The following is a 26,828-nucleotide window of genomic DNA, read 5'->3' as shown; positions in this document are numbered from 1 at the left end:
GTCAGAATTATTGTGCCACTGCATCTGAGCCAGTGTTGCTGCACGTGGTTGCCAGGTCGACCACCAAAATCCACCTAATTTCTAATATCCCAATTACATTCCAGTGATGGTGATAAAAATCTTGTTCAGAGGGGGGAGGGAGGGGTTGATTTAACCCACACACTAGAAAATGAACCTGCAGCAACTGTCTCTGTTCTGCACAAAAAAAAAAAAAACTGAATGATTTTAAATGATTGATTTGAGTTTAGTGCTTTTTTAAAGACTTATAGCTTATAGGATGCATACTATGCCTATAGTTTTTACAGGACACCCCCAACAAACATTTAAAAAAAATAAAACATTACATGGTAATTTTTGGTTAGTGCAGTATGACCATGGATATATTATTATTGTCAAATAATGCTCACTTTTGAGAGAGAATAATTTTTTTAAAGCAAATCTGAAAGAAACATCCAGTCAAACAACATATGCATGTCTGCTGTGCAACAGAGACTTCACTAATCATAGGCTCAGGGACGTCTCTCCAAAGAGGAGGCAAAAAACAACACGACCAGTGGTGTAACTGAAACCATGGAGAAGAGGTTAGCAACGGGCAGTCGGGGCAGGAATGAGCTGGCTGTCAGACTCAGAGTTAGTAAGACAGCACAGAGTCATTGTGCTGATATTAGCACACATCCCTGGGCTCTCACTGCTGACAAATTGAGCTTAATTAGTTGAGCTGTTTGTCGATAAGCAGCTAAAACAGACGAAGATGGAAAATGAGTTTAGCATGGAATGTTATGCTCATTTATTCTTATAATCCGGGGGATATTATGATCAGATATTTCTCCATAGCAGAAGCTGCCTTCATATAAAACTCTATATACATAAATAAATAAATCAATTTTAAATGTGTAATGTTTATATTCTTGCACACTAGTTCTAGCTAGTTTTTCTAGCTAGGCATCACTGTTCCCACAACAAACAAACAAAATTAGTAATGGCATCTCATTTTGAGATTACGAAAGTGTTTAGTGTTCATCCAGTGACAAATATTATTGAATGGTCTCATTTGATAAAGGATTTTGATTGATTCAACACCATAACTTAAGCTGGTTCTTTTGAAAAATTAATTTACAAGTGCATGTTTAAAGGGTTAGTTCACCCAAAAATGAAATTTATGTCATTACTGTCTCACCCTAATGTTGTTCCACACCCGTAAGACCTCCGTTCATCTTTACACACCATTTAAGATATTTTATATTTTAGTCCCAGAGCATATGCAGTCTATGCACACTTTACTGTCCATGTCCAGAAAGCTAATAAAAACATCATCAAAGTAGTCCATATGTGACATCAGTTGGTTGATTAGAATCTATTGAAGCATCGAAAACACATTTTGGTCCAAAAATATCAAAAACTACGACTGTATTCAGCATTGTCTTCTCTTCCGTGTTCCTCAAATAAAGATTAAAACAGTTATGAATCAGCGAATCGATCAATGATTCGGATCGCCAATGTCTTGTGATTTCAGCAGTTTGACACGTGATCAGAACTGCTGAAATCACGTGACATTGGCGATCCAAATGTATTTTTGATGCTAGAGATTCTAATCAACCAACTGATGTCACGTATGGACTACTGTGATGAAGTTTTTATTAGCTTTCTGGACATGGACAGCAAAGTGGGCATTGACTGCATATGCTCTGGGACTAAAATATAAAATATCTTAAATGGTGTTCCGATGATGAACGGAGGTCTTACAGGTGTGGAACGACATTTGGGTCATTAATGACATCAATTTCATTTTTGGGTGAACTAACCCTTTAAGCATACAGTCCTTCAGGAGACATTTTCTTGCCATTTTTTGAGAAATGTTTTTTTAACATCACATTCAATTCAATTTAGATTGCAGGGCAGAAAACAATCACAAACTACCAACCATCAATACACTGTCCAGAAGTCCTAATGTGATTAAATGCTGCCACTCAGTGGCCAAAGTATAGTGAAATGAAGGAGCAGGGTGTTGTATTGAAAAATTTGAACAGGGGGAAAAGGAAAATGTTTAGATTAGATGAAGTCAAGGAAACTTCAAAGATTGAAGATGGACATTCTCTAATATTCTTCCGAGCAAAATCAGTCCCTTTACACACCCATCATCACAGGAAAATCTGATAAATAATCTGTAGAACCATCAAGATAATCGTGACTTTACCAATACTTTGTGATATGGTAAAATCTATAACATTATTTCATGTAATTATTACATTGTAAAATCAAGTTTAAGTTGGAACTATATAGCTTAAGTAAAATGTACACAGTCTATTCATGTAATAACTGAGAAAAAAAAGAGTAAATTATCATATATTTACAAATAATATTTAATGTTTTATAGTCACAGCACATTCACCTAAAATATTAAGTAAATTTTAATCTAAAAAGCAAAGTGATTTTGAAAATGCGCAGATTTTTTAATAAAAATTTTTAACAAAAAGATCCCACTTGGCGGCAGAGACAGTCATTTTGAATGTTGCTTTTATGTGGCTGACTTATTCTCAATACGTTTTGACTTTTAACTGAACGTGAGTTTTAATCAAAATAACGGTAAAACTACATAAGCTCTTATTGAGAATTAATAGAGTATTTTTATGTCACCATTAGTGATTATCGTTTTCTTTAGTTGGGCAGTTTGATGACTTTTTAATGTTAGTGTTTCTCTCACTGCTGAATCTGAGTTTGCTGTGGCAAGAGCAGAGAAAACACGATCAGATGCTTTTGGCCGCTTGATGATCAGAATATGATCATTGTGTAGTGGCTTAATTCACCAATCTTATACCCGAGTATGAGCAATATACTATTAACTTTGTTTTATTCTAGAATAGATCCAGCACAGTTTTAACCAGAAAAGTTGAAAACATTTTATAACAGACTGTACACTAAGCACTTTGAACTCCTGCAAGTTCTCACACAGAGAGATCAAGATTTAGCCTAAGAATCTCAACAATGGTGACATGCTTCATGTGCATCATGCAAAACTCAGAAATATCAGCAATATTCACTTGGGTTTTGTAATTGGATGCAATGGTAATCTGAGTGAAAGTTACAATCTATAGATGAGTATTATTGCCAGTGCAACTTACTTGTGTATTTTATTATAGTAAGTAAATATTATTCAGAATAGCCAGAGTAAAGTTTACAAGAACTTTCAGTGTGGAAAAAGTTGCCTAGCTTTTTTTAAGTAAATGTCACTCCAAATTTTTTTCAGTGTACAAAAAAATTGTTTTTCCATTTAAACTAGATGATGTAAAATAATATTATATTATAAATATACATTTTAATATATACCAAGTCTGGTCTGGGATAAGGGCAAATTATAAAATATCTATATAAATTAGATTTAAAAAAAAAAATAAAAAAAAAAAAAATCACGTTTGGTCAAAAGCTTTCTAGAACATTTGATTATATATGCAAGCAAAAGCTTAGTTTGGGTTTTAAATAGAAACATCAAACAATACTGTGCATTAATAATACACATGACATGAGGATAACATTTGCACAAACGCGGTCAGACGTCTGGCTTGATTAATCTGCACATTCATTCCTTCCTTCCTTCATTCATTCATTCATCCACTGCGATGAGCTGCAAATGAACATTGTATCTGATTCTCTGCCAGCGGCTTTTACAGTGCAGCCAATGACGAAACGGTGCATTAAATATATGACCTCATATCCAAACTGCACATTGCTCATGTTAAAATTTGGCTGTCACAGAAAGCGAATATCTGATTTCTGGCTAATAACTAGTAAAATACTTTTAAAGGTTAAATAAATGTAGTATATGAAGCATAAAACTATATTATTAGTTACTTGCCTTATTTGTTTACCCGACTGAGGAAGAAGGGGAGACAAGCAACACGACCTGCAGCGAGTCGATGATATACCTAGCGACAAAATAACAGATTGGAAATTAATTACATGTATACATCTATGCGATATCTACTGGAAAATGAATGCCATATTTGACTCTAAACCTATGCTCTAAACAAGTCCGTTCCCGCAAAACATTACAAGCTGACAATGCCGGAAATACGTCATTTTATGAATATGGGCGGGAAACTACTCCTGTGACAGCTGCTGCAGATCAACAGCCGATTAGAACTGCTAGTTTCATTTGTTAAAACAATGTTTACATGCAATCCGCGGTTTAGTCTTTTCACTACCTCCTGGGGTTATATTTATTATATTTACACAGTGTATGTCTCGAAGTAGGGCAGGATTTCATGACATATAAAATGTTCCTCTAGGAACTGACTCCCTCAGTTATTGTGAACATTTGCCACAGCCCATAGGAGGCTGAATTGGAATGACAAAGTGTACAAATCAAGAAATGCAACAGTCTTACACGAGAGGAATTGCAACAATCAACACATGACCCCTAAGCGTTCTTATCAGTTTCCACCTTTGTCATTCATGTGGTTTGGTTTTATATTTATTTTTTATATTGCAACAAATATGTTTACATGGACTGGAAATATATTGTAGGCCTATAAGCATATTTGTAGACAGTGGGGCACAAAGTAACACAGGTTAGTTGTGTAACACATGCTTTAAAACCTTCCACACATGCCAGCATGATGAAACAGTGTATTAAGTAGCCTAGTTGCCACATTAACACTATATAGAAAATATAGAAAAAAAATTGTGCCAAAATTCAAAAATCTTCGGAAGATATCACTAAACATTTACTTAAACATAGCAAAAATAAATTTCTTACTTAAAGGGATAGTTCATCCCAAAATTAAAATGTTATGTTTATCTACTTATCCCTTGGGCATCCAATATACAGGTGACTTTGTTTCTTCAGTAGAACACAAATTAAGATTTTCAGTCGTATAATGCATGTGAATAGTAACACATGAGAGTATGAGAACTATGAGAGTAAAAAAAAAAAAACATGCACATACAAATCCATATTAAACCCTGCGGCTCGTGATGACCCACTGATGTCTTAAGACAGGAAACGATCAGTTTGTGTGAGAAACTGAGCAGTATTTATATATCTTTTTACCTCTAATACAACACTATGTCGAACAGCCTTCAGCGTGCGATCACTTCCGGTAAGTGAGGTAAATGTACAATTTACACGATATAGCGCAGTTTACACAAGCGCCGGAAGTGATCTCTCACGCATCTCTTTACACCATATCTTGTACACTGACCTGACTTACCAGAAGTGATTGCATGCTTAAGGCTGTTGGACATAGTGGTGCATGTATTAGAGGTAAAACATTATATAAATACTGTTTGGTTAATTAAAAAAAATGCTATTATTTTATATAAAAAAGTCAATAATTGTATTTTATTGACAAAATATTTTAGTTTGTCTTGGATATTTTTTTTAATTTAATCAGATAACATTTTAAGCTGTCATATGGTCATGTTACAATGAGCCCCTCACATTACAATGTACCCCACCTATGGGGCATGTTGTCACATTTCACTTCCATTTTTTGGGGGTAAATCAAGAAAGAAAAAAAAAGTATACACTGTATTAATAATTAAAAAAACATATCATTTTGTAGTAGACATGAGTGAAATTAATGTGGGAAAAAATTAATACTCTGACAACTAAGTGGATTTACACAAACTGAGTCCAAAAGTGTTACTTTGTGTTCTGCTCTCCCTAATGATGCAGATTTATAAGATGAGCGGTCAGTTATAGTGTTGCCCTGAACAACAGTTTTTATTCAGAGATATTTTATTGTTGAATGTTGTGATTATATTGCAATTTATACATATTTTCTGTAAATGCTTATTGTAAAACTGTTTATAGGTAGTTACAATTTTTTTAAACCACTTAATGCAGTGACATTAATTGAATTTTATTTTAAATTCCATAAATTCAAAAAGGAATTGCAATATTACTATACATCATGTTCAAATTAATATTTGAATATAAAGGCATCCTTAATTCAATTATGAATAGCAGACAACCATGTTGCTTACAATAAGTTAATGCTTTTAGATTCACCTTTACTGTAGTAGTGGTAGTAGTAATCATCATCATCATCATCATCATCATCATCATCATCATCATCAGCAGCAGCAGCAGTAGCAGCAAACCAGTAAAGCTGGTAATTTTCTGATAGGACATTATTTAAAAATACATAAGTTCACATCTTTTTTTTTTTTAACCCTAATAAAAACAATGTAAAAAATGTGTGAATTGTATGGAAGGTCAGCACATTAGACCCTATTTTGTACAGACCTTCCCCAGAGTTTACCAATTATAAAGTTTATAATATCAGATTTTTACTTTTAGTTATCACTTTTTTTATCAAGTTTGGAAAGCTCAAAGAGACAAGTTAGTTGATCCATGCCCATTTTTAGGTCTCATTCAATTATAAACCCAAGAACTCAAGTATATGGAGCATAGACAACTTCATTTTCACAATAGTTTGCATTCAGGCAAAGTATAGTGAAGTCATTTCACACACCAGAGGGGTAACTAAGAACTAAAAACGTCACTTCCTCTCCTGTGTCCACACTGGTACGTGGTTAAAAACAGCTTGGACGCCACGTACACATTATGCAAAGATAGGTCTTTATAAGAAAAGTCTTGTCAGTTCCCAGATCTATCGTAATTTTAGCGTGTCTTTTTAATCACCGAAGTGAGCAGCATATTTTTCCTTTGGAACAAACAAGGGGTGGAGACAGAAGTTTCCATATTGATCTGCAGAAGTTCTAACTTACAGCAGCAAACTTCTAACACAGTAAGTAGCCTATACACTACCGCTGGCATCGTTTTCCTCATGTTATACAGGGGGTTGTTGATAGTTTATTTTTATTTATATGATGTGATTCATAAGAGTTATATCGACATTTTGGCTGGATTGTCTAGTAATGCATCTCTTACCGAACGTCATGTAACTGTCGTTTGATGAGCTGCCGCGCTGTTTTCATGTAATTTTCTTTAAAGTTATTCTGTTTTCTCCTCCTGGTTAACATGTTTTCTTCGAACGGGTTTATAGGCTAATTTCCTAAAAGCCTATATCTTTGTTTCTCGCATAACACTTCATTTTAGTGTGAAAAACGATTTAATTTAAGTACATGTTGTTATCATTCAGTCCCAGGGAAAGAAAAGACTTCACAAAAGTGCCACGTCAGATTCAGTTAAGAAACAGCAAAGCGACATTCGATTCACGAATGAATCATTTTTGAATCGTTTTCAATGAATCATTTGAAACTTTTTTTAAATTTTTTTATTTGAAACTGAAATGCGTTAATCCCTCCTAGTGGTTCTCGAATTACCTATTAAATATTTGAAATAAAACGGCCTGGAATATGTTTATGACTTTATATTACAATTTTGTTCATACTTTAATTTATAAAAAAACATTTTTGTCGGAGAGAATCATTTCTTTTAGGCCTGTTAGTTAACTTAAATGAATGTTTAGTCTAAATGACTTAGTTTTTATGAGCTGAGCCATTGCTGCAACAGACTGAACTGAGAAACATAAAATAATCGATCGTGTCACTGACCACGTAATAATAAATTGGAGCAGGGCATAAAATAATATACTGATTTGTTTTAAATTCAAAAGAACCGATTCAGTGACACGAGTCTGACTATCCTTTACTAAAGTTCGTTTTAGGACAGACTTGATACTATAATGATGCACGTGTTCCAATTGTTACGTCACATATTTGTTTTATGACCCTGATGTTCAAACCCTCATTCTATGATTGCTTACGTGTAACTGTTCACGTATTAATACACTGTTCAATGAGCTGTTTTTTTATCTTTACTGACCTGAGTTGTCACAGTGCATGATTTCAGAATGATTAAAGGGGAGTAGCTACTGCATCACAGCTGCTGTTAATATTTAATTATAATTTCTTAATTTCACTCACGTTCACATGGTTTACTAAAAAATATGTATAATTTAAATGTAATAATTGCATATTTCTTGTTTCTATTATTGTTTCAAGCCATTTATGAACCATTGCATGTTATATACCATAGGCTATTCATTCATTTTATTTGTCTTAATTTAAAATGGTCCTGTCTACCTCTTCTCAATGTTTGCTACATTGTTGACAGGGTGTTGTAAGTTACATTTTGTTGACTGAGTAAACTGGTCTGCCTGGTCCATGATGATGTTAGTTGGGTTGAAGCCCACAGTGTCTGTCCCTCCCAGATTCTTGAAAGACATATTAGAATTTCTTCTGTGGGGAGTGAATCAGGTATTCTAACTGCCACATCTTGTTTTTTAATGCAGAGTAAAAATGAGTGAAACAAACCAGCAAGGGGATGAGTTACCTTCCTACTTGAAAGATGAGCCTCCAGCAGGTACTGGAAGTTATGCTTACATTTTCATGTCAGAGTGCCTTGCCACAGTTATTCCTTCTTGCGACAACCATGCTTTTATCTTAGCACAGTCATGCTAAATGAATGATTTTTTTTTTACTGCTGTCCTTTGTACATCTTTATGCTAGAGAATGATAACCCTCTGTGCCACATAGTGGTGCTCTTGCACAACATAAGACTGACACTGCCCTGTATTTTCCAGTCTTCATTTTCATACACGTATAAGATCTTGTTATAAAATTGTAGATTTGGTTACCAAGTTGGTAAGTTGTTAATAAAACACAGATTATCGAAGTCAAATTTACAACAAAATGCAAATCAGGTTTTCTACTTAAATTTCAGTTACTTTCTGTATCATTTTGTAAAATGTATTAGCAATTTCTGAGTGAAAATTGTTTCTATACCATTATTTTTGCAGTGTATAGTAGTAGATTGGGTTATAACATGTTGCTCCAAAAGTGTTTAGACACTTAAAAATGTATGATTGATATTCACTTAATATTCAACAACTGAACTGAGCTGAACGATGACATACTTTTTTTTGCAGAACTGCTTTATAGATGAAATGAACAAATTTAATAATTGATGATCTTTACAACAGAACTTAATGAAGGTGAATAAAGGTGATTCGGCTTGACTTGCTTGCCATTGCTTTAGGATGACAATTTCAAATAAGCAGGCATTTATTTTAAACCAAGATGTCACACACACAATTTTCAAATGAAATACTTCCCAAAATAAGTTTTAAATGATAAATTGCATAAAGAAATAAAATGAATAAAGAGTAAAATCATGCATATTGTTCATCAGAATAATTTCTCCATGATACTCTGTTCTATTGAATTAAATTGAATTGTATGTAGGCATTCACATCATTTAATTTTGGTTACATTTTATTTTACGGTGAGTAATATTAATTACGAACTTGTACATACTATAGCACTAGTATTAGGGTTAGTTGCATGTAATTATGTATCATATCCACATTATTTTTCCATGTGGAAGTTAGGTGTTTTCTGCGAATGTGCGAGACTTTCGATTTATTAGCTGCTATAGAGAAATAACGAGAAGATAATATCAAAGTGCAGTAAACTGTAAAACTGTTTGCACTACAAACCAGTGTGTTTATAATTAAGATGATACATTAAAATAATATGGTAATAAATACCCGTTCGCAATATTAAGCAGTATAATGAGTTTTGTACAGCTAAAAATAACTGGAAGCGAATGACACCAGAAGCAAGACACATTAAAATTACAAATGTCTATGCCCACACTTACCTGAAAAAGTGGATGCTGTTATTAATGCATTTAGTAGATATTTTTTTTATGATAGACATCTGCTCCATTGTCTTATCTGATGATATATTTAGTATTAACATTTCATTTTATGTCCTGTAGATACCAACAAAGACCATCCACAACCCCAGCCTGGCATGTTCTCCAGGGTGGCCGGTGGCCTGTTCAGTGTCACGAAGGGGGCTGTTGGGGCCACAGTCGGAGGGGTCGCCTGGGTTGGAGGGAAAAGCTTCGATCTTACGAAAACTGCTGTTACCTCGGTTGCGTCTGTGCCAGCAATGGGGGTGGGGCTTGTGAAGGGCAGCGTGTCTGCCGTGGCTGGTGGCGTGACCGCTGTCGGCTCCGCCGTTGCCAGTAAAGTTCCCATTGGCGGAGGCAAAAAGAAGGACAAGTCTGATTGAATCACATGGCTCTTAGGTACATTTGGCAGAAGCATCTGCATCGTGTCTTCTTTGACTCCTGAGCGAGTTGATTGTGGAATTCATGCTTGTTACAAGCATATTTGGACCATATCCATCTGTCTGACCGGACCAACAAAACGTCATTTGACAGCGGGGTGGCCTTCATCTGCTCAATGCAAGAACCTTTGATTTTGTGTTCTATTGGAATATGACATTAAAGAGTGTGTTGTATTCAGAGTCAAACTGTTTATCTCTGAACTATGAAGTATTACATTTCTGACCAGAGATGGATACGTGGATCTCTAAATGTTCTGTTTGTGCTATACTGAGCACACAGAGACACATGGTTTGTGCCTGTGAACGCACATGCAAAAAATCTCATGTTTTAAACACACCTTACAGTTGATTTGCCACAAGCCGGTAGGAAGGAAGATGAAGATCAATCAAGTGTCCCTCAAGGTGCTGTGGGGGGAAATCGCTGACTGTGGGGTGCTGATGGTGGCGTCCATCTATCTGATTGAGTGTTTGTGAGATTACTTACTTTGTGCCTCTGGGATCCACGCCGATCCATGCTGTCCACACACAACTCCAGCGATCACTCTCTGTGTCCCCTGAAAAACAAAAACACAGGCATACACCCATACCCACACATGACGAGCTGTTGTGTTCAGATTTTGTCAGTCAACGCCAAAATGACAGTTGTAAGCCATAAATCTGAATGCTTCGAGTACTGTTTTTTTTGTTTTTATGGAAACATGCGTGACAATCTACATCAAAGCGTGAGCTGTTTTGATGACTGTATTCCAAAACCCAGTGACATTTTCTTTTGTCTTTTCTGTGTCATTCTATTATTCATTGTCCTTTTGCTTCTTTGTTCTGTTTGTTCTTTTAAGTCTTTAATGTGAATTTATTTTTATGGGCCAACAAAGAACCACATGAGGTGGCAAAGTATAATACAGTATTTTCTTCTATCAAGTATTTGCTTTCCCTTTACCAAAGATAACGAAAAAAGTTCAGTGTATTAGAGGATTTTTTTTGTATTAATGTCGATATGCAGTATACTTTATGGTATTCGGTATACTCTCTCTTTTAGGTAGATAGTTATCAAATATATATATACATACACTTTTTTGTTTGATTTGAGGCAATCCATATTTCAGTGTAATAATGTGAATTGAAAGGACTTAAATAAAGAACAATCACTGATGCTTGTGATGGTTTACTCTTGTGGAAGGTGTGGGGGTATATTCGGAATTTTATATATATACTATATCAAACAAGGTCAGTAAAAATAAATATCCATCACTTTTCGACACCATTATAAAAATCATTATATTTTTGATCTTCGTGTAAATGGGTCTTTAATCTGGTCTGGCTTGCTACTGCTATTCTAATTCATTCCAAATGTGTCTAGTGGGATTGAAAATAGGATTAGATTATGCACCTTACTATTGCTCCACAGCCTCTAAATCCTCAGGCAAGAGACTGCAAAGGACCCCCTCAGGCCTTACAACACATAAAGCTAAGGTACCTAACTGCAATTTTGTTCATTAAATGTTATTCAACCAAAATTACTTTAATACTTTTATTTTCACTCTTTTCTTTAATTTGTTAAATTGTCTGTTGAAGTAACAAAGGAGGGTCTGATGCAAAGGAAGGGGTCCTGTGGGACCAGAATCCAATGAGTTGAAGTGTAGGTCAGTCAAGTTCTTTCACACCAAACTCAATAAACTATTGTTTTATGGACCTCACTTTGGGCAATTGAAATGTTAGAGCAGAAAAGACATAGAAAAGACCCCAATTTGCTTAAAAGGTTTGTCTAACCTGTAGCTTAAATGGGCAAACCTTATAAAGGGTTAGTTCACCCAAAAATGAAAATTAATGTATCTCCTTACCCCCCAGTGCATCCAACATGTAGGTGTGTCTTTTTCTTCAGTAGAACATAAATGAAGATTTTTTAACTCCTACCGTTGCTGTGTGCCAGTCATATAATGGGGTATATGGGTAACAAGTCTATAAGAGCAAAACAAACAATCAAAACATGCTTGGGCAACGTGCACAAAAACCCTGCTACTCCTGACGACATATTGATTTGTTAAGACATGAGCAGCTCGGTTTCTGTGAGAACCTCATATCCCGTCGAGTCTCATCAAGTTTTCCCATCGGCAGTAACTTCCGTCTAGTGAGGTCAAGCTGGTGCGATCATAGATACCATGAAGATTCCTCATTCGATCGATCTGCGCAGGAACAACTGCTTCTCTCTCTCTCTCTCTCTCTCTCTCTCTCTCTCTCTCTCTCTCTATATCTATCTATCTATCTATCTATCTATCTATCTATCTATCTATCTATCTATCTATCTATCTATCTATCTATCTATCTATCTATCTATCTATCTATCTATCTATCTATCTATCTATATATATATATATATCTCTCTCTCTCTATATCTATCTATCTATCTATCTATCTATCTATCTATCTATCTATCTATCTATCTATCTATCTATCTATCTATCTATCTATCTATCTATCTATCTATCTATCTATCTATCTATCTATCTATCTCTCTCTCTCTCTCTCTCTCTCTCTCTCTCTCTCTCTCTCTATCTATCTATCTATCTATCTATCTATCTATCTATCTATCTATCTATCTATCTATCTATCTATCTATCTATCTCTCTATCTCTCTCTCTATCTATCTATCTATCTATCTATCTATCTATCTATCTATCTATCTATCTATCTATCTATCTATCTATCTATCTATCTATCTATCTATCTATCTATCTATCTATCTATCTATCTATCTATCTATATACATGACTGGCACACAGCAACGGTTGGAGTTCAAAATGTGTGTTCTACCGAAGAAACAGACCCACCTACATGTTGGGGGTAATCAGATAAACATCTAATTTTCATTTTTGGGCGAACTAACCCTTTAATTAAAAATAGGAGGTCCGCTTAATTTAGGGCATGAAGTGTTCCTGAACAACAGACATGTCCCTGGCCTTCTCTTAAAAAGGTTTTTGTCAGAGTAAAAGTTAACCAATGAACCGGTTAAAAGAATCAGATAAAACAATTTAGAACACAATATGTCTCTTTTGTGGAGGAAAAGTGATTTTTCCCTTATATGGGTGTCTGTACCTTACAGGGAGAGGCGGTGGTAAAGCCTGTCAATGGTGAACAAACAGTTGCAATCAAGTTCCAGTCCCAAGGTCATGCTGGATGTCAGTGTCTAATGCTTAGGGAATGAGGCGACAGGGGTCTTCCCCACTCTGTCACCTCCTGGAACAAATTCATTCCTCACCCTCCTGGAGCTTCTCTTTCAGTAAACACTTTAAATCAAAAGTAGACAGTGAAACTCACACAATCATTGACTTGGTAGATGGTGCTCAACTGAGTTATGAATACCCATGAAGAATATGAAGTCTATGTTTTTATATGCATTTAGCCATGTCAGCATTAATAAAAAAAGATTAATCTAGCTATAGGCAATGAAGGTTAAAGGGAAGCCTGGTACTAATATGTTTATATAAATCCAATGCACTCAGACCTTCGATTATGAGAAGACCTCGTGGCTATACTCTTAATATAGGGCCACGTCCGAGGAGGAGCCGCGAGTAGGGGCCGGCAAACCTACATGCAAGCGTACATGTAAATTTATGTTTAGAAGGAAAGAATTAAACATTCACATCCTGATTTTTTTTTCTCTTTCCTCATATCCGCTTCAAGATTCAGGCAGCCTTTCAGCAAATCAATAACGAGGCCTGCATGTAACTCGCCTTGAGCTGAGGGGGCTTTACACTTCAAAGACCAAATATAAGTGGTTGAGTTGTTATAAGAGGTGGTGTAAGTGCTTTCCTGGACTGTAAATAAATAAATAAATAAAGCACCCTATTCAGAAACTGCTGTATGCTTTGGCTAAAAAATGCTAAATTCAGATGACTGTTCACTTTTGTTCCTTTTAAAACTTTTAAAATGAGCATGGATGCTGTATTTCCTTGTATCAGTTCCATTAGACAAATGCATACTGTGAACCTTCTGTGGGTCAGTGTGTGACAGTTGCTCTTTATGCCATATTTTCTTACACCCACTGTGTTGAAAAAAAAAAATTAATTAGCATATATTATCATAAAGGTTTTTTTCCCCTCATAGTAGTATTTACATTATAATGTAGCTTGTTTTAATATTTAGAATTTATTTTTATTTTTGTATTTTCATTTTTTGTAATTTTTTCTTCAGTATTTTATTATTCGACACAATGTAACATTTAAAAAAAAATATTTAGTTTCAGTTTTAAATCTTTAACCTATATTTAATTTCATGTAATTTTTATTTAAATAACTGAAAATGTTGTTTTAATACTTTTAGTATTAGTTAACAACATTTTTGGCGCAGTTTCCTCAGTCCAAAATTGTTTTAGATGGGTTTTAATGGTTTGAATTAGAAAATTAAATAAAAAAAATTCACTCAGGAGATTTTAAGGTGAACCCAAACCCTATCCATCTTATAATAAGTAGTGAAAGGGTCAGTTCACCAAAAAAGGAAAATTCTGTCATGTCGTTCCAAATCCGTAAGATCTTAGTTCATTTTCGGAACCCAAATTAAGATATTTTTGATGAAATTGAATTTCTGAACCAGCTATACACAGCAATGTCATTGTAACTTTTAAGGCCCAGAAAGGTAAAAACATTGTTAAATGTCTTTATTTGCAGTTCCGAACATGAACAAAGGTCTTATCGGTTTAGAACGTCATGAGGGTGAGTAATTAATGACCGAATTTCCATTTTCATTACTCAGTACTTCTAGCTACTTCAGTAAGTAGGCCTACAATGTAACTCACCTTAAAATAAAGTGTAACAGGAGTTTCCTCAAGGAAACCTATATGGACTTTAAAATTAAAGTAATTTCTTAAGCCAAGAGGGAAAACTACAAATGATGACAAGCATATTGCAACTCAACAAGGGCTCAGATTCTTCAGGGCTTGAGGTAAACAGTGTTGAGGTCATTGCTCACAACACTCAGAAGCGTCCTTTAGGGGTTAAAAAAGCATTATGAAGAAAAAAAACTTGAGACCTGACAAACAAATTCAGAATGAAGCACATCATGTTGCTTATACAAACCTCTACATTATTCATCTCCGCCATTTCACTTTCTTCAGCTTTAATGCTCATGTCTTAATGAAAAAAAGCCTTCGTTCTTCTCTTTGTCACAATTTGACAGATGGATTGGAACTTTAAATCCTTTAGGCTTTAAAAGGTTTTTAATTAAATCTTCAATCTTTTAAAGATAAAAAAAAAAAAAACATTCAAAATAACCTGCATTGAGAGATTCAAAACCTTAAAAGTGTCAAAACACTTATATTTTTCAACAATAGGCTAAAATGATGTATGATTTATATGTAAGTTTCCTCTGGTGAAAGGGACTGCATGTCAGCCATATTTAGAATCAAGTTCGCAAGAAATACAGTAAGACATCGACATACACATCCACCCATTCCACCCTTTTTGCATCTTACTGCTATAGCGCAAGTACTTCTGAAAGATCAATTACAGGGGGCGAGCAAAACACTACACAGGAAATTGGGGAAAGCATAATTTATTTACATCTCGGCTCTGTGATTAAAGTAGCCCAGAACAACAAGCAGCAGGGAATTGATTCTTCTCTTTTTTTATCATCTCTGTTTTCGACGAACAGTGCAAGAAACAATCAAAGAGTTTGCTTGGCTTTGATCTTAAAAGTACATATCATGTTTTCTTATCGGAACACGACTGTCGTTGGGTGATGTTTAATTGCCCCAAAGAAAACAGATTATCAATTTTACATTGGTGCCTTGTTTGTTCTTGGCTTCTGATAATTAACTTTTAATGAGATGCAGTGTAACTGTTTAGGGCTCTGTGCAAATAAACCAATTGCAATGTTAATGTGAGAAACTGTAGAAGGTAATTTTTCCTTGTGCAATCAACGCATTTGTCTTTAAAGAAACATCCCCTGGCAACAATACTGTAAATAGCCGTAAATGTGACTTTGACTGTCATCAATGGTCTCGTGGACACTGACCCTGAGGATGGCCTGTCAAACAAAATTTACTTTAAAGTCTGTTCTTAGAAAAAAAGATTCAGTGGGGTTTTGTATAGAACCTAGGGTTTTTGAAGAACGCTTTATGGTTAAACACTTAAAGGGTTCTATATAAGGAGAAAGGTCTTACATTTATTAAATGTTTATATTGATAATGTATTTTTTTCAGCTGTTTAATTTATAATAAATGGTAATAAATTTGAATCAATAAAATTAATGAATTAAAACTAAATCCAAGGGGTGTAACAATATATTATTTTACAATATATCACAATACAAAAAGGCAACATTCTGGATAGTTCAACCAAAATGAAAACTACAATGTGAGGAAAATATTAAAGTTTACAGAGTTTTAGTGTCAGTACTACATTAAACTGCTATATAATGTTGAATATTTATAATGTATAATATTGCAATGAGGGACTATTTGTCCTAATAATGTGAAATGTCTTATGTTATCAGTAAAATGTCTACATTATTTTAAATATATCTAGTCATTGACAGAACGCAAAAATATTCCTATACACATGCTAAAATAATTCAGTATTTTCTGCTTCAGAATCAAGAACATCTTTATTCTGGTGCCACTGTCCTGTGCATTGGGTTACCACCAAGTCCGAGTTTATTCATTTTCACCCCCAATGTGATACCAAACTTAGCATTCTGATCAACAGTCATTTTTTTGTTCATATTTTTTCCATATGTCTTGGTGTACACTGTCGCAATAATATCATATCGTGATATGTATCTAACTGTGACATGAGATTATAACACCCCTGCTAAATCCATAAAATGATTCCATGACAAGCGAACTCATAATATGAAGCGTCTGACAGAAACCTTTAAGGTCCTACACTGTAAAAAAATTCAGGCCCCAATTGAAAATTTTCTACTGACTGGTCACACCTGAATTTTTTCAGGCAAAACTGAATTTCTGTGAATTAAATTGCATCAATTCACAGAAATGCAATTTGGCAAACTGAAAAATGTAGATGTGATCAGTCACTAGAACATTTTCAGTTGGGGCCGGCATTTATTTTTTAGGTGTACATAGAACCTATTCTTCTATATTAGTTAATTTATTACAATATACATGCGGTTTTCAATACTTTAAGCCCTCAATTTTGTTGTAATTTGCAGATGTTCTCTCTGTATTCAGATGGGCTTTTATTTAACACATAATATACATCCGATTGGTCGATTGCAAGATTTGGCGATCAGATGTTTCACTTTTGCTATGACAACACAGAATAACAAATTGCACATTTAGGTACCTGAAATTCCCGTTAATGTGTAGGCTAATGTCTCTCATATAGACCCACTTTTATACAAATGCACATTAGAGGGTTAATTCACCCAAAAATGAAAATCCTGTCATTAATTACTCATCCTCATGCAGTTCCAGATCTGTTATACCTCCGTTAATCTTCGGAACACAAATGAAGACATTTTGTTGAAAACTGATGGCTCAGAAAGGCCTCCATTGGCAGCAATGATGTTTCTTCTCTCAAGACCCATAAAAGGTAAAGACGTAGTTACAAAGCCCATCTCACAGTGGTTCTACAATAGTTTTATGAAGCGACAAGAATAGTTTTTGTGAGCAAAAAAACAAAAAAACAAAAACCTAAATAAAGACTTATATGGTAATTTCAAAACACTGCTTCCTGAAGCTTTGGAGCTTTATGAATCAGTAGCCTGGATGCTAGCCGAACACAGCCCCGCCCACAACATTTGAGTCAAAGTATGGTCCAGGCTGTGCAAGGGGATGTGAGCACTTTTCAGAATGTTCGAGTGGTCGCGCTTACGGTTGCAGGTGTCAGTCATTTAAGTTCCACAATCTGAGCTTTTCTTTTAAAAGAACACATATTCTATCCAATGTTTTACTTAAACGCGCCATATGGCAACCATGTGCATGCGAGTTCTCTCTCGCACATGCGGATTATCTGAAAACACCAAGCGGCAAATTCAACTGGCCACTAGGCACATGCTCCAGAAGGGAGCAGAATGTCATTGAGCCCCATGTTAAATTGCCCAACTTTGAAGCAGAAAAAACATGTTTTCAGCCTGGTACAAATTGTGGTTTTGGTCTATACGGCTAATTTTGCCCTTCATAACAATTGTGAGGGGGTGAATATTTTTTATAACTCATTCATTTACATTATATAAAGCCTTTAAGTTCTGCATAATTATGGGCGTGACCACTTTGATTGACAGGTGGATAGGCATTTATTCTCTGTCTGTTAGTTATCATGTCACTTCAGCTCCGCCTCATTGCCCATTTTGGGCAAACATGGAAAACACAAATAAACAAGTAAGCTCCATTTCAGCAATCTCATTTGAGATTTTCTGCTTAAAGCGTCATTCAGGTGGTCTGTGTTCTGTCACGACTTACGAACCGCTTGTGCTGTTTGGGATTGTGTTTACTGAATAACTGCACTTGTGTGCACTTGATCAGAGCAGAGCTCAACATTATTATTCATGACCCTTCCAAATGTGGCAAAAACAGACATTTCATTCTAGGGACAATTTCTAGGAAATGGACCTTTAAAACCGTATCTGGACAATTTTTCCCTTGCCACATACCCTCTTATGTTAGCCTAGAAATCTAGACGCACCCTAGCGGCAACAAATCTAATCTTCCGCGAGTGTCATCTAGCAACTCTCAATACATTTCTGAGCTGTAAACGCCAAACTCTGGTCGGGCCATAGAGTAGGTGGGCGGGGCTTTATGACGGCTGAATTGCGCTTGCGTGCTTCTAGTAAACACAGAAACTGGTGAACAGCGGTCTTTCGAAACAGCTTTGACCGCGACTCTGGAAGACTTGGAGTTGAGCTTTTCTCTGAGAAAAGAACGGCACTGAAGTCATTCTTAAGAAGGGAAGATGTGTTCGGAGTTTGCTGACCTTATACGTAACGGCGAAAGTTTAATCTGTCAACTAACGTTAGCTCTGCTTCCCTTCGTTGCTCTGGTTGGTTGTAGCGCTATCCAATTGTGCGCACGCCGTGCAGAGGGAGTTTGAAAGACAACCGTTTATCCCGCCCCTCGGATTGAGCTGTCAATGGTGAGTTTCCAGGCCAAACATCTTGATGTGGGTCTGGCTTGTCAGGATACCTCTATGCAGATATCAGAGAAAAAAATAAAATATTGTTTCAACTCATTTTAGGGCACCTTTAATATACAGTAATATACAGGTTAACTGTACATTTCCCCTATACTGAATAAAGACATATTGATGTTAAAATTGATTAAAGCCGTAGGCTATGCTATTTAAAATGTCTATGAGCTAAACCTATCTTGAAATAGATGCAACACAGGTAAGGGATTTTTCTGCTAAACAAAAAGCTGTGCCTTAATGCATTAGATATTTTTTCTTTTTTCTTTTTTTTGTGCAAATGTCCATGCATACTGAATTCATTATCAAAGCACTTAGAGGTTAATTTGAGAAAGCATGGTAAACAATTCACTGAACAGCAATGGAGCCTATTAATATACTGTGACTTAGAAGCTTTTGTGAGGACACATAACATTTGTAGTGGTGTGGTGGCATGGCATATAATATGTAAATGTAAACAATAAGGAGTTTATATGTTTTTTAATAAACCGGTATATACATTACAACCCATTCACAACAGCATGCCGTAAAGAAATCTCTGGGGTTGGAATGAATTTCTGTTATTGCATCAAGACTGATCTGAAATAAATATAAATGGCCTCTGCATACCCTTTAAATCTTTTCAAAGTTAGCTACTTCAAAGAGATCATCTCTTGCCACCAACAATAATACAACAACAAGACAAGAATACAACCGTAACCCATAGGTATAGTAATGCACAGACTGATTTGACTAATTATATTTATGGATATGAGATTTTTGACATCTGCATAATAACTAAGTTATGGGGAAGCAGCGATTTTCTCACAAGGTGCCTCTCTGTTCTTTTCTTGTATTGATGTTCAATTTTTATCTAATCCAATTTGGCATATTGGTTCCGTTCACATACTTTAATCTTTTTCTTGGTGTTTCTTCAACCACAAGGTGATTTTTTCTTTTCTTTTTTCCTTCCTTCCTGTTACCTTTTTTGGTTCTTTAATTTTTGTATGTGAAGGTCACATTAACACGGACTTTCAGATGTAAAATATAAAAACGAATCATAAAGATGAATACAGTTTTTAAAGCAAAAAATGAATTTAATTTTTGTAGATGTAGTGACCCTCCCGGCTACAATATATCATTTTTTGTTATAAAAAGGAACAAGGAAGCAAATTACAAATAATAGGACAAATACAATAGAGTTACAAATTAAATAAACTATGTTTTTTCAAGTACAGTAGGTTTATTTAACATGTTTACATTTATTTAACATTTTTTGTTGTTTAAACATTAAAGTCACAGACAGTAGGTATTTTAGGCTGCTGTCACTTTAAGACTGAATGCAGGATCTTGAAGTAGTGATTACAAGTAGTGATTAAATTAAATAATAATCCTCAGACATTAGGGCTAGGCCGAATCTCCCCACCCCACCCCCACTCCCCCTTTTAAAAAAAAGTTGCAACAGCCTTTGAAATATAAATCAAAGTCCTAATAATTGGAAAATAATCTTGTCAGATTTTTAATCCACAATGTCATGGCATGGCCAGCTTGTTCCTCAGGCTTCACTTACTCTTTCTCTCATTAAATACTTCCTATATGTTTGTTTTGAGTGATAGAGGCAAGGTCAGGCCAGATGTCCTGAGGTTTATACATCTGATCAGTCCCCCACATCAGCTCTGTGACTCAGAAAGCTTCACAAAGTTCAAGCTGTACCTAAGGCTGCAGAGATCCATTTGCTAATAATTTGAAGAACAGGATTAACCTGGTCATGAGGGTACTTTCCTGATGTATATTTGTTCAATTGTGGTTTTGCTACGCTGTACATCATTTAGTATATGTCGTACTTTAGACTTAAATGCTTATATGAGCATCCACCAGGTCCCATGCGGCTTTTAGTAATCTTGCAATGGTTTTTTGTTGTTGTCATTTTACATTAACTCATAAGAGATGAAAGGTGCTTTGAAAAGCATAACATCCTTGAGAACTGCTGGGCCTACAAACCTCTATTGAACCATGAACCCCTATTTTTCTGTGGAGCTCTCAAAATGAAATTCTCTTTCCGCTAATGGATTTACTTATGCAACACACACAAGTCTGAGGCATAATATGATTTTGTTGGGGTCATTACTATAAAGGAAAAGAAAAACACTTCCAGATCTTTTTGAAAACATCTCTGCATGTACACTAGTGAATGCTAAAAGCTTTGAGGCAGGGTTATTATTGCTAACTAAAACAAAACCCATAAAACATTATTATAAAATAAACACTAACTGAAATAAATTAAAATATTAAAAGTAGGCAACATAAATAAGGCAACATTTCTCATTTATGTTTAGTTTAATTTGAGGTGCCTAAACTAAAAACCAAACTAAATTTAATTTAATAAAAAATAAATAAATAAAACTATTTGGGTAAAAGGCATCCCTGCTGTTGGAGTAAAAGGCTCCATATTTACCATGATATTAAACAGCTGGCTGACATTTTCCATTTGTTGACATGACATGGTTAGATTCCAGTCAGATTGTAAGTAGGCCTGTCATATAATAAGTTGGGTGTCCACCATAGACTGTAAAAAAATATGGATTTGCGTCATCACGTGTCACTCCCAGATAACAGAAAATGGGCAAAGAGGCGGGATGTGGGCGGAGCTCAGGTAACGCAATGACTAGATGGCGGATAAATGGCTATCCACCTGTCACTCAAAGTAACCACACCATTAATTATGCAGAACTTTAAGGCTTTATATAATGTAAATGAATGAGTTATAAAAATATTCACCCCCCTCAGAGTTGTCATGAAGGGCAAAATTATCCGTATAGACTAAAACACCTATTTGTACCAGGCTGTAAACATGTTTTTTCTGCTGTAAAGTTAACATGGGGCTCAATGAGATTCTGCTCCCTTCTGGAGCCTGTCCCTAGTGGCAAGTTTAGGAATTGCGGTTTACATTTATTCCGTACTGGCTTCAAGAGAGATCACGGGAGGTTGGTGTCCACCTTAGAGATGATCACTATATTTATAATGAAACTATTTAAAAGGGATATTAATCATATCATATAATAACATATAATATATTGTTACTACTAACAATCAATACTAATCTATATTAAATAACTATGGATCTCCTTCAATGCTTTCATAATCTTTACATTTTAAAGGGGTCATGAAAAGTTTTATTTTTATTTTTTATACTGTTGTCTGAGGTCAACTTATGATGTTTGCGTGGTTTTTACATTTAAAAACATTGTAATGAATAAGTGATAGGCTCTTTTTTACACTGGTTTTGAGGCTCTCTAAAAAAACACTTGATTTTGATGCGACGTGCTGCACTGAAAACTTCGAAGTAAACGCACACGGCTAGGATTGTGTATATTTAATGAGCTTCAGCTCCCCTGTCAGTACATGTGGGAATTGATTTGAAAGCAAGTTCCGGAAACGGCAACCGGAATGATTCGTCCCACATGCATTGCAAAATGTCTTTATCAAACAAACACAATGATTTATCTCTCATCCACCCTCGATTGATTGGAAAGTAATTTTTTTTTTACTTAGCCCACCTAATTGGTGAATATAACCGCAAACTGTACACACACCCTTTAAATATCAAGTCAAGAGTCAAGAATGTTATTTCAGGATTTAAGCCGTCGGTAGGCCAGGCTCAAGTTTCTGTAGCCCGCCTGAAAAACACCCCAGGATGTTGGTCTTCGCGAGCCTTGGCCCATAGGCTACATGTCCGAGTCTGATCAGTGATAATAAATCACACCACAAATAAAGGATTCTTCAGCTTTTGACAGCGTACGAAGTTCAGTTAGACACATAATCAACACGATCTGTAACAATGCAATACTTTCACTTAAAAAAATCTGTTTTATTCACAGAAGTGTGTTGCACCATTCCTGTTGGATCCAATATAGAAGGCACAGCACTGTTTTAATTTAAGTATGTCTGCAAATCCAGTCTCGACCTGTGTCTTGTTTACAAACAATTCTGCAGTTAAATGAAGCAAACAAATGTGAAAATTAAAAACATTATTAGCAAATGTATTTGTATCAATACTGTGTGCCTTTTGCCCCATATGCTGGTGAGGGGTAAAAGGCCTCCCTTGACACCCCATACATTTTTAAGATTTTTTAATAAAATAAAGCACTTTTATGATTTATTTTCACTCAAAATCTGTTGCTCCATTATTTTTCTGTATATTATACATTAGTGAAAAGCACATTTTTCTTAAGGAATGTCTTTAGCCCCGTTGTACCCTAAGGTATTGAATGCAAAAAGTATTAAAAAATAAATAAATAAACATCATTAAAGCACTATATTACAGCTTTTCTTAAACCTGTAAGCTTTATTTGAGAAACAGGCATTTAAATCTATACTATTCACTTATTTACTATTGTGATCTGATCATTGAGTCTGTGAGCCAACACTAAATTGATTCGTGGATGATTTATTGTTAATGTTTATTCACATAGGTCTACAGCATGTCAATATATATATATATATATTCCACATTTGGTACAGTGGCTTATGGAAGAGTGATTTTCTTTAAATAAATGCCAATGTCAAAGCTTTCATTTCTCCTTCCCCCATCAGTCTGCAAGTGGAAAACAGGATAAGTCAGAGAGGGTTGTGAACGGCGGGTGACCATGCAGCTCTGCTGTCTTAATTGGGAGGAACAGTGCAAGCACAGTTAGGTGAGGACAAGAAAAAGACAGTTAGAGACTGACACATGAATGACAGACCTGAGAGCAGACAGCCATTCATTAAAACTACCTAAGGCTTGATGAGCCAGAAATGGCTGCGCAGATGTGCCTATTTGCCAACTGTTCGATAGTGTAATCATTAATCATTAAAATGATACAAAGTTTTGTTATTTTTACCAGACTATGTTAATTAAAATAGATGAAAATAAGTTTAATGGTTAACAGTAGGGGAGAAGGGATAATTGTAGAAGCATGTTGTGAATCAACCACAGTTCTTTTTGCTTTTAAATGAGTTTATGAGCAGCTTTAAAAAAAAACAAGAATATACCACAATTACATGCTGGTGTGAAGGAAAAAAAAAGCTGTGGCAGACGTGGGGTACGTGAAAAGAGCAGAAAAACTGCACAAAAAAAGGTCAAAAAAAGGTCAAAAAAGCATATATGCTTTTTTTTGCAGTTATATATATGCACAGGTGATATAATTAGAATATCATCAAAAAGTTGATTTATTTCACTAATTCCATTAAAAAAGTTAAACCTGTATATTATATCCATTCATTACAAACAGACTGATATATTTAAAATGGTCGTTTATTTTAATTTTGATGATTTTATAACTGACAAAATAAGGAAAATACCTAATTCAGTATCTCAGAAATGTTAATATACTTAAAAGAGTGATGAATTGAGAAATCAACTTTTCCTTGAGCTTTTGATATACCGGTATAAAAGGTCATGGTAATATAAGAATACGTTTCAGAGCGGAAAACTTTGTTAGTCAAAGAAACGCTTTTATAGACACCAGGCCCAGGAAACGATCTTGTGCTTCATTCTTACGTCATAGCGCAATGAAACACCACCTCTACAGCACATCTAATCCAGTATCCTCGTCTAGGGACTCATGGAGGTGATCGGCTCATGCTAACTAGCCAACAACAATAAACATGCCGAGGAAGAGGATATTGGGCTATTCCTGGATGTGGAAGAACACAGTCGCTGCATAAGCTTCCTTTGGATCGTAATATTAGGAATGTGTGGTTGAGCTTTATTTTTAAATGTAGTTCCAGCTCACAAGGGGAAGACTGGATTTGGATCCGACAGGAATAGTGCAACACACTTATGTGAGTAAAACGTGTTTTATATGTAATAATATTGCATTGTTAATATAGATCGTTTTGCTTATGTGTACGTGTCTAACAGAAACATACCTCCACATGCTGGACTCCGTGCAACACTTCTGTCGCGACACGCTCCACTTTATTCCTATGGGTGACGTCAAGCGACATTAACGCGCCTGCACAGCATTCTGGGAAGGCAGCGCTGCATTTGAAAAAATGCTGCGCATCAAAAAAGCTGACCGATTCCCATCTTTATGCAAATTAATCAGTTAAACGCGACTCGACTATCCGATAGAAGTAGAGCACATGGAGACTGGGGAAAGTCTCTCGCGGGCTGTTTTCAATCCCCGCTGGCTCAAAAGCACACCCATATACTGGTAAACTTGAGGAACGCCCATCAACGCACAAATTAGGGGAAGCATCACAACATCATGTTTAAGTTGTGTCGCAAAAGAGTTCAAGAGTGGCTTGACACAAGGAATGTGACAGCTGAAAACCATGTCTTGCATACGTCTGTGCGTAGTGGTTCTTGAAGCACTAACTCCCTTGTGCAAGGTGTGAATGGTCGTCTTTTGGACAACTGTCAAGTCAGCAGTCTTCCCATGATTGTGTAGCCCAGGGGTTTTCAAACTGGGGTCCGGGGACCCCCAGGGGTCCTCCAGAAGGTTCTAAGGGGTCCCCAGAAAATTTCAGAGAATTAAAAGACAAAGCAAAAATGGAGTCTATCAAACAATCTAATGGTTTCATTTCTAATTGTTTCTCCTTGTTTGCCATATATATATTTCAAGATTTTTATATGTTTTTTTTATTTTTTATCTTTCTAGTGAGTTTTTCTCACTATAGTCCCTTTATCTTGCTCACTGGGGTTCTTAACATGGTATGCAAGCTGCTTACAAAGAACTACATTATGAAAGTTGCTTAAACAAGTACATTTTCATTGAAAATGTTTTTCTTCAGGTTAATAAATACAATAAGTATAACCAATTTAAGTTTGGAAACAATATGTTGTATTTATAATGTCACACTATTTATCTAACAGTTTAAAAGTTTTTTTTGTTATAAATATATAGACGTATTTTAGGAAGGGGTTCCCCCATAAAGGTTTCTCATATTTGGGGGTCCTTGGCATCGTGAAGTTTGAAAACCCCTGGTGTAGCCTACAGAACTAGACTGTGAGACCATTTAAAGGCCTTTGCAGGTGTTTTGAGTTAATTAGCTGATTAGAGTGTGGCACCAGGTGTCTTCAATATTGAACCTTTTCACAATATTCACATTTTCTGAGATACAAAATTTTGTCAGTTATAATCATCAAAATTAAAATAAATAAACATTTGAAATATATTAGTCTGTGTGTAATGAATTAATATAATATACAAGTTTCACTTTTTGAATGGAATAAGAAAGGAATAAATCAGCTTTTTGATATTCGAATTATATGACCAGCACCAGTATATATATATATATATATATATATATATATATATATATATATATATATATATATATATATATATATATATATATATATATATATATATATATATATATATATATATATATATATATATATATATAAACTGCCTTAAAAGTCTGTCCGAAATCGTTTAGTGAGGTGCCTTTGTGCCCAAAACGCTGCCCTGCAAGTCATTGTTTCATAAGGCAGCGAGGCAACGAGTCAGCTGCCTAGGTTTTCAGACGCAGCCACTATGTTCCTGGTAACTTACAAGATATTCTCAACAGAGTGACGAATCGATGATTCACCATGGAAACATACGCCCATGCTGC

The 26,828-nt window shown here is 35.3% G+C and overlaps 2 protein-coding genes across 2 annotated transcripts in view; one reads left to right on the top strand and one right to left on the bottom strand.

The window, feature by feature from the left end:
• si:dkey-103i16.6 (uncharacterized protein LOC557125 homolog) overlaps positions 1-4,004 on the bottom strand; it is a 16,121-nt gene extending 12,117 nt beyond the window's left edge. The window contains exon 1 of the mRNA XM_067420303.1: positions 3,851-4,004. The gene's annotated coding sequence lies outside the window, so the exon portion shown is untranslated. The remainder of the gene's footprint in view (positions 1-3,850) is intronic.
• A 2,495-nt stretch (positions 4,005-6,499) lies between these two features.
• tmem263 (transmembrane protein 263) lies at positions 6,500-11,256 on the top strand. The gene is made up of 3 exons (XM_067419723.1): positions 6,500-6,752; positions 8,262-8,332; positions 9,752-11,256. The coding sequence occupies exons 2-3, from the start codon at positions 8,269-8,271 to the stop codon at positions 10,048-10,050; spliced, it is 363 nt and encodes a 120-aa protein (XP_067275824.1). The 5' UTR covers positions 6,500-6,752; positions 8,262-8,268; the 3' UTR covers positions 10,051-11,256.
• Positions 11,257-26,828: the final 15,572 nt, after the last annotated feature.

The sequence above is a fragment of the Pseudorasbora parva genome, chromosome 16, assembly GCF_024679245.1.
Source record: "Pseudorasbora parva isolate DD20220531a chromosome 16, ASM2467924v1, whole genome shotgun sequence".
Lineage (NCBI taxonomy): Eukaryota > Metazoa > Chordata > Actinopteri > Cypriniformes > Gobionidae > Pseudorasbora > Pseudorasbora parva.
This window is presented reverse-complemented; position numbering and strand designations above follow the sequence as displayed.

Coding starts and splice junctions, on each gene's coding strand:
- tmem263 (XM_067419723.1), top strand. CDS start 8,269: ATGAGTGAAACAAACCAGCAAGGGGATGAGTTACCTTCCTACTTGAAA. Junction 8,333..9,751: donor GAAAGATGAGCCTCCAGCAG/GTACTGGAAGTT, acceptor TATGTCCTGTAG/ATACCAACAAAGACCATCCA.